The 12,324-nt window shown below is 36.7% G+C and overlaps 1 protein-coding gene across 3 annotated transcripts in view; it reads left to right on the top strand.

Moving 5' to 3' along the window:
- The window catches only part of MKLN1 (muskelin 1), a 169,263-nt gene that overhangs the window by 138,338 nt on the left and 18,601 nt on the right, over positions 1–12,324 (top strand). For all 3 annotated transcript variants that reach the window (XM_030932520.1, XM_030932519.1, XM_030932521.1), the window contains exons 13-15: positions 5,180–5,327; positions 6,578–6,692; positions 8,257–8,396. In XM_030932520.1, the coding sequence (XP_030788380.1) occupies positions 5,180–5,327; positions 6,578–6,692; positions 8,257–8,396 (403 nt within the window). The remainder of the gene's footprint in view (positions 1–5,179; positions 5,328–6,577; positions 6,693–8,256; positions 8,397–12,324) is intronic.

The following is a 12,324-nucleotide window of genomic DNA, read 5'->3' as shown; positions in this document are numbered from 1 at the left end:
ACCAATATTCTAGGTCATGGAACCATGGCGGAAAGGGAAAATGGGACACTATATAAATTCAGGTATTGTGATTAGAATATAGAGAAGAAACTATTCTATATTATTAACACTAAAATATCATATACAAGGCTCAAGAGTTAATGGATCTTGATTTTCTAACTTCCCTTTCCTGTGTCATGTATCAGTTCTACCGTCTCTTATATCTCATGCCATCTTTCTTGGATTCCTTTTTTTGTTTCGTTGGAATATCTCCTTAAAGAAGTTTTTTTGTTTTGTTTTGTTTTGTTTTGTATATATGTAGTCATATGTATGAACTTAAATTCCCTTGTTTTGCCCTCGGCCCTCGTTAAGATTGCTAGTTTAACTGGAAATGGAAGGTTGGTTCCGTATCTTTTTATATTTCTTGGAATTTTGAAGTTGTTATTCCATTGTATTCTAGCATTCATTGTTACTGATAAGTTGTAGGGGCCAAAAGAGTTGTGATACTTTTCCTCAACCCTTATAAGAGTCATGGTTGACACGCCTATAATAAAAGACAGGTTAACGAGAAAGCATAACAAATTGATTTAATCAAAGTTTCATGTGGCATGTGAGCCTTCAGAAGAAATGACCCAAAGATACAGGGAAAACTGTGCATTTTTGTGCTAAGATTTAATGAAGAATGAACAGCTGGTTAGCAATGTGATTTGGTAAACAGCTATGATTTAATGCAGATAGACTGAGGTGGGGAAACCCAAAAAGGCCTGTCTGTTCGGATTCTTCTTGGCCCCTCTGTGTAGCATTTCTTCCTCCTGGGTATGGGGCAGGACCCTGCTAGAGAAGGGTCTTATGACCTACTATCAGACAAGGGTGGGTCACAGAATTTCTTTATGGCCAGCTCCTAGACAGAAAGGCAGAGGAAAGTTGGATCAGTAATTCAAGTTTTTAGAATTTAAAAGTCTAGGCTGACTTTGGGAAAAAGAGGTTCTAGTTTTTATGACCCATCTTGGGGAAGAGGAATTCTGATTTGATGACTCACTTCTAGGGAGAATGAGGGAAGAGAGGCAGGAGGGCAAAAGAAGTGAGAGAGAACTTGGTTCTGAAGCTGTTCTGAGGCCTTCCAGTGTCCTTTTAGTTCGAAGTACTTAGCATGCCAGAGTGTTTTGTGTTCTGACCCCCTGACAACGTCTAATGTTAGTTTGATTTTTATTCCTCTGTATATAGTAATCTGCTGTTTCCTGCTTTGGAAGCTTTTATAATTTTTCTTTTCCTGGAGTTTTAACATTTCATATTAAGGTAGAGATGTACATCTATATATCATCTTTTTAAAAAATTAAACATAGATATAGATATATGTGTGCACCATCTTTTTAAATTAAACATGCCTAGCTTGCATGGGCTCTTTCAAACAGGACACCCAGTTCAGGGAAACTTTTTTTGTTTTTCTTCTACATTATTCTTCTTTCCTTCTGGTCTTTTTTTCAGATAATTTGACTTCGATGGATATATCTTCTGTGTCCTTTAACTTTTCCCTCATCATTTCTATCTTTTTGCTCTTTATTCTGGTGATTTATCAGTTTTATCTAGAGACCACTGACTTTATTTCTAACTATGTCTGTATTTTCATTCTGTCGTTTGAATTTTTTGGTCATAGTTTTACTTTTTAGTATCTTTTCATAGTCCCTGCTCCTTTTTATGGCAGCTTATTCTTGTTTTGCACATGGGATATTCTCTTTAATCTCTTCAAGGATACTGATGGGGTTCCCCCCCCCAAGTTATTTTCTTTTCTGTGATTTGTCTTTTCCCAGTTGTTCTATTTGTTCATCTAGGTCCCTCTCTTTTGCACTGTTGATTTTTTCCTCGTATGTCTATAATTCAGTGTCTAAACTTTAACATTTATGAATAAAGGACTTTATCAATTAAGAAAGATAGTTAACAGTGGTTTCTTTTACAATGTATAGGTCTCTTTTTCCAGTAGGCTTCTCTCATAAATGAGACGCTGATCAAGGTCTTGTACAAGTGCACAGCACGTACTGTCAACCAAGCTTTCTTACAGAATGCATAAGCTGAGAATAGGCACACAAGTTGGGAACCTGTGTGATTAACAAAGTAAAGATTAGGAGTTACTTTAAGCTCTGCTGTCATTCTTATTCAGGCCCCTATGTCCTTATTAGAAGCTCTCCACAGAAGTCTTCCTCACAATCTGCTTCTCCTCTTTGTATTCGATGACTTATTTGTAAGTTTTCCATCTTTTATCTCTGGTGAGTTACAGGCTCTGGTGATTATTGTAGGTGAAAACAGCTGTAGACAACATGTAAATGAATGGATATTGCCTGATTTTACCCTGAGCAGGCCAGATCAAGCCATAGTTTGCCAAGCCATGTTATAAAGTTTTTAATTCAAAGGCTCACTATTAAGACAAAATAGAATAAAGAAATTTAAATACAATAAATTTAGGCAGTTATATCCTTCACTTCTACCACTTATGAAAGTAATTCCAGTTCTACACTGTTTTATCTTCCAAAGTTATCTAAAGAAATTTAAGTGCAATAAATTTAGGCAGTTATACCCTTCACTTCTACCACTTATGAAAGTAATTCCAGTTCTTCACTGTTTTATCTTCCAAAGTTATCTGAGGAACAGAGGTCAGAACCTGAGCACATCGCCTCTGAAACTTTACCATGCCTTACTAAGAAAAGGCAATTGTCCTGTGGCATCTTTGAGGGACTGGTTCCAGGAGCTCCCTTGGATACCAAAATCCTCAGATGCTCAAGTCCGTGATATGGTGTAACCTATGCACATCCCCTTCTATACTTTAAGTCATTTCTAGGTTACTTATAATACCTGATACAAGGTAAATGCTATGTAAATAGTTGTCATAGGGAATAATGACAAGAAAAAAGTGTGTACATCTTCAATACAGATGCAGCCATTTATAGGTTTTGTTTTTTGTTTGGATTTTTTTATATATATATTTTAAATTTGTAGTGGTTTGAATCCTTGAACACAGAACCCAGGGATATGGACGTTCGACTGTACCAGACTTTACATACACAAAAGACTGTGGCATGAGGGTGTAGGCTATTATTAAGATCAGGTTGATATATGTTTGTGTATACATATAAATATTGTGTATGTATGTATACAAATTACATGTTGTGTGTGTGTGTGTATATAATTTTATAATATAGTTACTGTGGAATGCATTTGGATAGTCTTTAAAATGTCCCAAATTTATCAAATAAGAATGTAAAATGACACATGAATTTAAGGTAGACTGGGAAAAAATAAATACTGGATTATTTGGTCCCACTAAAGTAAATAACGAAGACCAAGATCAATATGGCTGGCATCTCCTGCCATACATAGTATTCTAGGTTGACATAAATATTTCACTTCAGTCTGATATTTATTTAGCTTTTTGAGCATATGATAATTGTTCATGGGTAAAAGAAATGTTAAAACAGTGACATTGTTTTAGATCATGACAATTATGTTGTGAAGTAGCTGAGTTCATAATATGTACTTTATGTATACGAAATTGTATTTCAAATAATATTTTCAAATAAAAATAAGAAAATTTGACATTTGCCATATCAGTGTTTTACAGATTATTGGATAATGCAGAATGATCATTTATTTAATAGGTTTCTTAGAAAAATACAGCATTATTAACTTTGGGGAGTTTAAGCCACTCAGGAAAACAAAATGGCATATTATACCCCAGAATATTTATTTATTTATTTATTTATTTGCTTTAGAGGCAGAGTCTTACTCTGTCACTCAGGCTGGAGTACAATGGCACGATAATAGCTCACTGCAATTTCCAACTCTGGGCTCAAGGGATCCTCCCACTTCAGCCTCCCTGATAGCTAGGACTACATGTGCACACCACCACACTTGGCTGGTTTTTAATTTTTATAGAGACAGGGTCTCACTGTGTTAACCAGTCTGGTCTTGAGCTCATGGCCTCATGTGATCCTCCCACTTTGGCCTCCCAAAGCACTGATATTGCATGCATGAGCCACTGTACCTGGCCCAGAATATAAAATTTTATTTTTTGGAAGTTATTATATGATATTTTAAATGACTCTGACCTTATTAAGCAACCCTGTGCTTTACCTTTTGTCAACTTTTTTTCCCCAGGTCAAGATTTGAATATTTAATCTCTACTATCAAATTAGAACTGTCCCAGATAATAAATCAGTTAATTAAAGCATATCCTTTCCTTCCTTATGTAAAAATGATTATATTGCATACCTCTTTCTGCTTCTTTTTTCCCTGTAGCTGGCAATTGACATTCCTTTAGTCTTTCCACAAATCGTTTAGTAATTGTTATATTCCAGGCACTATTCTAGACACTGGGAACAAAATAGTGAGCAAAACAGCCTCTTTGCTTGTAGAGCTCATAGAGTAAGGAGAAGGCAATATATAATTGTTTATTGTTTAATTAAAAAGTTACGTAGTGTGTTAGAAGTTAAGTATGTGGACACATAGAGCAGAATAAAGGTGTATTGACATTTTCAAGAGAAACTAGTAGGGGCTGGGTGTGGTGGCTTATGCCTGTAACACCAGCACTTTGGGAGAATGAGGCAGGAATATTGCTTAAGGCCAGGAGTTAAACCAGCCTGGGCAACATAGCAAGACCCCATCTCTATTAAAAATCCAAAAATTAGCTGGGTGTGGTGGTGCATGCCTGTGATCCCAGCTACTTGGGAGGCTGAGGCAGGAGGATCCTTTGAGCCCACGAGTTCTAGCCTGCAATGAGTCATGTTTGTGCCAGTGTACTTCAGCTTGGGCAATAGAGTGAAACTCTGTCTCTTAAAAAAAAAAAAAAAAGGCCAAGCACAGTGGCTCACACCTATAATCCCAGCACTTTGGGAGGCCGAGGCAGGCAGATCTCCAGAGGTCGGGAGTTCGAGACCAGCCTGACCAACATGGAGATACCCATCGCTACTAAAAATCCAAAATTAGCCAGCCGTGGTGGTGCATGCCTGTAGTTCCAGCTACTCGGGAGGCTGAGGCAGGAGAACCTGGGAGACGGAGGTTGCAGTGAGCCGAGATGGCGCCACTGCCCTCCAGCTTGGGCAACAAGAGCGAAACTCCGTCTCAAAAAAAATAAAGAAAGAAAGAATTAAGAAAGTAAATACTAAACTATCTAAAGTGAATATTTTCATCTTTTTTTTTCTTTAATTTATAGTTCCAATGACAGGATTTACACAGAGAGCAACTATTGATCCAGAACTGAATGAAATACATGTCTTATCTGGACTCAGCAAAGATAAGGAAAAGAGGGAAGAAAATGTTAGAAATTCATTCTGGATTTATGACATTGTGAGGAATAGTTGGTAAGGAACTCTTGTCTCTGCTGCAATCCCAATGTAGCAGTTATTTGAGGTTGTTGGTTTATTCAAAAGAAGAGAGAAAGAGTCTTATGTTAATTTGTGACATTGTACATTTAAAAGTCAATATTGAAAAAAATTAATATCAGTACCTGTGTATACAGTGATGTTCAGTGAATGGATTTTACCTCTGTGTTTTTCAAGTAGTAGATGGTTCCTGGTCTGGGACTCAAGAAAACTGTATTTTAATCTAGGTTCTGTTCTCTTCTAGTCTAGTTCTGTGTGAACTTGAGAACAATGCTTTTTTTTAATGTTCCCAGATCTTAGTTTTCATAAAACTAAGAGGCTTGACTATAGCAGGGAGGGGACAGTATTACTTAGCATTTCCAAACCATGACTTTTGTGTCATAGAGCATCCCACAGAACTGGTGCTGCACGTTTTGCTTTGGGAAAACATGGATCCACCTCTGACATTCTGTGACTGCTCCATAAGTGAATATTGTACAGAACAGAAGCACTTCAGAGAACTTCTCCTTTCATAATGGAGAGTAGTGCTCTGCAGCTAAGGAATTTATTATTTTCTAAATAGGACATTTATTTACAGTCAAATGACAGCAATGTATACTGTACATCTTTTTATTGTACATACATAGACAAGATAGCGTCTCTTTCTTTAGTTTGAGCTTTCATGTATGCTGTTTGTATTTCATAACAAAAAGTAGGATGCATGAGCTATTTAATGGACATGAAAAGAACTTCAGAACTCAGTTCTAACAAATTCAGAGTGTTTTATGAGTAACTAGAACCTTTTTTTTTTTTTTTTTTCCGAGATGGAATCTCGCTTTGTCGCCCAGACTGGAGTGCAGTGGTGCAATCTCAGCTCACTGCAACCTCCGCCTCCCGGGTTCAAGCAATTCTCCTGCCTCAGTCTCCTGAGTAGCTGGAATTACAGGCGCCCGCCACCATGCCCAGCTAATTTTTGTATTTTTAGTGGAGATGGTGTTTCACCATGTTGGTCAGGCTGGTCTCGAAGCCCTGACCTCGTGATACACCCACCTCAGCCTCCCAAAGTGCTGGGATTACAGACGTGAGCCACCGCGCCCAGCCCAAGTAACTAGAACTTTAATATTTGATGCGAACATATTCCTAAAATGTTTTGTTAGTAATTAGACATGCAATTAATTTACTTGCTACAGTTGTATTATCTTTGCTGCTAATTCTCTAAGGTAGAATGCCTTAAAAGCAATGTCTTGCAGGTCTTGTGTCTATAAGAACGATCAGGCTGCAAAGGATAATCCAACTAAAAGTCTTCAGGAAGAAGAACCATGTCCAAGGTTTGCCCATCAGCTTGTATACGATGAGCTACACAAGGTATCCTAACTACATTGACCTGTAAACTTTCCGTGGCCTACTGTCTGAATTAATCCCCAAATATATCTTTCTCATTGTTTTAAATTGGATTTGAGTAAAAAGTTAAAATACATAGTAGACATTCAATAGAATATTAAACACTCAATATCACTTCTCCCTAAAATTCCTTAAGAGAATAAGCATTTTTACATAGTCTATAATTCTTGGTACTTTTCCTTTTTTGGAAATAGTCAGTGGCAGCTTCTTAACTCTATAGCTCTAGAGACGTGACATAGCCTATTGTTTCTACAATGTGAATATCCAAGTAAAAGATGTACAGCTGTCAGCATTTAGGTACCTTGCTCCATGATATAACATGGTTTTGGTTTTAGATTTTCCCATTGTGTAAGAAGTCTTTTTATCTTAATTTTCCTGATATACTAGTGATATATCTTTTAAATCAGCCTTGTGAAATGGTCCTGTGTTGTGAATTTTTAGTGTCATAGTGTTGAGAGTTATTTCTTTATTTCTCCCTTAAACTTAACCATATACTTTAGTGATCCGACTTAGATTATATAGTAAATTACTGACAGAGACCAATTGTTTCTGTTAAGCCACGGATGATTATTTAAATTCTACATGATATACTTTGAGACGTTTAGGTAGAAGCTACCATGGAAGTGAGTAAAAGCCCTTTCTTTTATAACCTCTCAATTTAAGGAGTAAATGAATTTCCATCTATAGGATAGGGATAATTACTCTATTATATAACACCAATGAATATAAATGTTTTTAACATATTAGGAAATATTTTAATTTAAATTTAATAAATTTATACACTAATTGTAATTAAAATATTTAAATATCTAAATGCTTTTGCTTAAGTACAGAAAAACATTCAAGTGCAATAAATTTAGGCAGTTATATTCTCACTTCTACCACTTATGAAAGTGATTCCGTTTCTTCACTGTTTTATCTTCCAAAGTTATCTGATAACTCTGATTAATGTAATAGTGAAATCATCATAAATTCCTTTTGCATTTCATTTTTGGTATTGAATTATGGAATAATGTTTTTAATGTTATTTCACAAATTATATGTGCCATTTAATATTTGGCATTTCAGTTAAAGCAAAATTAAGATGTTAAAATTTTTTAAAGTTTCTAGTTGACCTGTTGACTTGACTGTTAACTTTTAGTGATTCAGCATTTATGTCAGAATTTTTAAGATATTTGTTATATGATCAATATTTTGACTAATTTTATCCCCATTATTCATTGTCCTCAGCAAATAATATCATGGATTAGCTTCTTCCTATCATTGTTTTTGTTTCATGCCTTCCACTGTCATTGTAATTGTGGTAACATAACTCATTTTAGCATACATGCAGTTTTTTTAAGTAGCCATGATGCTTTAAAGTAAAATAGAAACAAGAAAAATCAAGATAAGCTTTTGGTAAAAATGCAATATAATTTTTAATTTTTTATTTAAATAGCCTCAGGAAGTTAACCTATTATGCACTGCTACTAAAATATCTTGGGTATGCATGCATTTTTTAAAATCTGGCTTATTTTGCTTATTATAGGTTCATTATTTATTTGGTGGGAATCCAGGAAAATCTTGCTCTCCAAAGATGAGATTAGATGACTTCTGGTCACTGAAGTTGTGTAGACCTTCAAAAGATTATTTACTGAGGCATTGCAAGTACCTCATAAGAAAACACAGGTATGAAAATAATTCACTGAAAACATTTAATTAACATTATCAGCTGTTGTTGGTATTACCTAGCTTTGGAGATAGAACTTTCTCTTGGCACATTTAATAATGACACTGTAAATACTACGAAGATCATGAATTTTGTAAATGCCCTGTTCTACTTATTTTTGCTTTCCTTTTTCAAAGGAAGATACAAAATATAGATATTGATGCTAAAAATTTATAAAAACAGAACAAGTGAAATTTTGCAACTGTTACAAAATGGAAAATAATTTCTGTGAAGGTGACATGCCTACATCGAAGTAACTCAAAGCTAACTACAAATTAGATCAGTTCTAGCTTAATGGCACGTGCCTGAGCTTTTGATAACTCTCTTAACAGTGATGATATAGTTGACTATACTATATCTTCCTAATTTGATGTTTCACAATACAATTTCAAAATAGGCTTGTGGCTTTATATCACCTTTATTATTTAATTGCAAAATCATTTAATCAAGCGTTTTCATATATACATATACATTCACACACACACACCCTCCCCCACCCTGAGTCATGTTTGGTTTTTAGCCTAGAAGGTAATAAATTACTAAAAAATGCAGAAAAGGGTTTCTGTTCCTTTTGGTTACTGTAGTGTTACATGGTAATAAAAATTTGCTTTAGGGTCAGGTGCAGTGGCTCATGCTTATAGTCCCAGCACTTTGGGAGGCAGAGGTAAGAGGATTGCCTAAGGCCAGGAGTTCAAGACCAGCCTGGCAATTACTTTATGCTAGACCCTGTATATTATTATGTGGCAGAGCCAGGACTTGAGCCTGAGCATTCTGATTCCAGAGCTCACCGCTTAACTGTCATATATACATATGTATCAATGAAGAAAATGAACAAAACTCTGCCCTCAAGTTTCCATTCTTAAGAAGGCAGACTAATAGTAAACATAATAAGGAATTTATATTACATGTTAGATGGTAAATACTATGAAAAGAAACAGATTGAGTTATTATTTATACAGGTGAGGGAGGTGGGAATGTAGTTTTAAATAAGAGTATCAGGATAGACTGCACAGTGAAGATGGCATTTGAATAGAAACTTAAGGGACAAGAGGGACTGAATCATGTAGCTCTCTGGTGGGGTGGGGAGTATTCTAGACAGGTAATAGTCAAGGCTCTGAGGTTAAAAAAAAATGCCTGAATAATTTGAGGAGTGAATTGAGAAGAAGTGTGGTGGAAGTGGAATGAGTGAGGTGATTGTGATAGGAAATGAGGTTGAAGGGACTAGGAAAGGGACAGCTTGTAAGGGGCCTTTAGCTTTACTTTTAGGGGAAATTGAAAGATTTTAAGTAGAGGAGTCACACATTCAGGCTTATATTTTATAAAAATCATTCTGTATTTTCTTCCAGAAGAACTGGGTAAAACTCGTGGCTACTTTCCCTCAGGTGGGGACTTCTTCAGAAATAGCAGGTTTATGTGTTGGAAAAGATTAGTTCAGTTTGGGGCACTTTAGGTTTGAGAAGTCTGTAAGACATGCAAGCAGAGACCATCTGAACATTTGGTGAAAAGACTTGGCCTGACATTACAGTTGTGAGTCACGGGGAGAAGGAGCTTGCTGAGAGTGAGCAAGAAGAGTGAAGGGTTGCTGGGTATTCTCTGAGGACCACCACCATTTGAAGGACAGGCAGAGGAAGAGACATTCCACAAGAGATCAAGAAGGCACCTTAACATTCTGGATAAGCTTTGGAGATTGTGCCAATAGAATTTTCTGATGGATTTGATATGGCTATGAGAGAAAGAGAGCAGTCAAGGATGACTCTTAGGGCATCTTGAGAATCTTGTCAACTGCCAATTCAAACTGACAATAAAAGGCTTATTTTAGACCTTTTTCTCTACCAAGCTGTTAGGTAAATTCAAGAATTTGAGGGACATCACTACATTATAGACAGAATAGATAGAAGTTTGTGTCTATGAATTGGGTAGAACACAAAAATTGCCTTTTTCAAATGTTATGCAGATTTCTTTTTTTAATATGGGAGCTTGTACTAACTGCTAGACTGGCTTATTTTTGTTGTTGTTCTTAATGGAAAATAATTATTCTGTTTAGTTAGAATATAAATTTAGAAGGAGAGAAAGAAGTATATTGTGTGTCAAGGAAGTATCTCCTTGTTCTTACTAATGTCATGTGATGTAATAAATAAAATACCACTATTATTTTTTCATATGACATTCAGGTTTCCAAACTTGATGATGATTTGTGGGTAGAAATGGACAAAAAAAAATTGTGATCGGATTAATTTCTGTTCACTTAGGAACAGGGCAGAACTGTTGATTAAAATACGATTCTAGGCTACAGACACAAGTCCGTGATAAGTTCTTGCTGGCCAAAAATAGCTCAGAAAATGAAGGTGGAAAGCATAACTTTCAGGAAGCTGATCTCTTTACTGGATATGGGATTGTATGTGTGCGTTGGTTAGGTTATTTCAGGTTGTAAAGGATAATGCCATGCTTTGGATACCTCAGCTGAAAAAGAATTTATTATTAGATTATTCAGGGAATTAAGGCACCTTCTCAGCATTTGAACAGTGAAACCGGATGGAGAATTGTTTAGGATACTGGAACAATTCTAGTAGCTGGGTGCTACTGTAGCTTTTCCTTGTACCTCTGTCTGCTTCTTTCTCCATCTGCTTGTCCTGTTCTACTGACTACTGCTGACTTTCTCCCAACCTCGTGGCCTAGATAGATAGAAGCATAGATAGATAAATAGATAGAGGCATAGATAGACAGACAGACAGATAGATAGAGGCATAGATAGGTAGATGGACGAACGGACAGAATCTGCCATCTCACGGCTTCTGTTTACTGCCTTCTCTATTTCTGTCTGCTCTTTACATGTCCTTATATGTCTCACATTCAGATTATCCAAGAGAAAGAATCTTCTTAGAAAGCATTTCCTGGGGAGAGCATCCCTATTAGGAAGAATTCTGCCAAACCACTTTATAAACTACTAATCAAAGCATGGGTGCCAAAACCTTGGTCTAATCTAATCTGTTGTGGACAAGATGGTAGAGTAACATGGTCTTTACCTAAAGGACTCTCATCTGAAGGCTGTAAGCCTGGCTGTCACTCTTAGGGTACTGCCTGGTACAAAAGAGCTGTAATATTTTGCTAATCTTTGCCCCTGCCTGAAGTACAGGTACCCTATCACCGAGGATGCCATCAACCTGAACACCATCGTGAAAGGCTCTTCATAGCCATTCCTACTCAAAGGAAATTCCTCTTTTCCTTGTCTGTATATTTTGGAAAGCATACCAACTTATTGGAAATAAATCTATATGTAATTATGGTATAAAAGAGATGTTATCTTTTTCAAATAGATGTTTAGATACATACAGTTTTTTGTTGTTTAGGAGAGCTCATCCAGATTCATTCTCTGCACCTCAGTTTTTCATTTTGGGTTTTTTTTTTTTTTTTTTTTTTTTTTTTGGAGACAGGATCTCACTCTGTCATCCAGGCTGGAGTGCAGTGGTAAGATCATGGCTAACTGCACCCCCAGGCTCAAGCAATCCTCCCACCTTAGACTCTCGAGTAGCTGGGACTGTAGGCACGTGCCATCACACCTGGCTGATTTTTGTAGAGATGGGTTTTTTTTTTTGTTTGTTTTTTTTGTTTTTTTTGAGACGGAGTCTCACTCTGTCGCCCAGGCTGGAGTGCAGTGGCCAGATCTCAGCTCACTGCAAGCTCCGCCTCCCGGGTTTCCGCCATTCTCCTGCCTCAGCCTCCCGAGTAGCTGGGACTACAGGCGCCCTGCCACCTCGCCCGGCTAGTTTTTTGTATTTTTTAGTAGAGACGGGGTTTCACCGTATTAGCCAGGATGGTCTCGATCTCCTGACCTCGTGATCCGCCTGTCTCGGCCTCCCAAAGTGCTGGGATTACAGGCTTGAGCCACCG

Source organism: Rhinopithecus roxellana, chromosome 6, assembly GCF_007565055.1.
Source record: "Rhinopithecus roxellana isolate Shanxi Qingling chromosome 6, ASM756505v1, whole genome shotgun sequence".
Taxonomy (NCBI): Eukaryota; Metazoa; Chordata; class Mammalia; order Primates; family Cercopithecidae; genus Rhinopithecus; species Rhinopithecus roxellana.
This window is presented reverse-complemented; position numbering and strand designations above follow the sequence as displayed.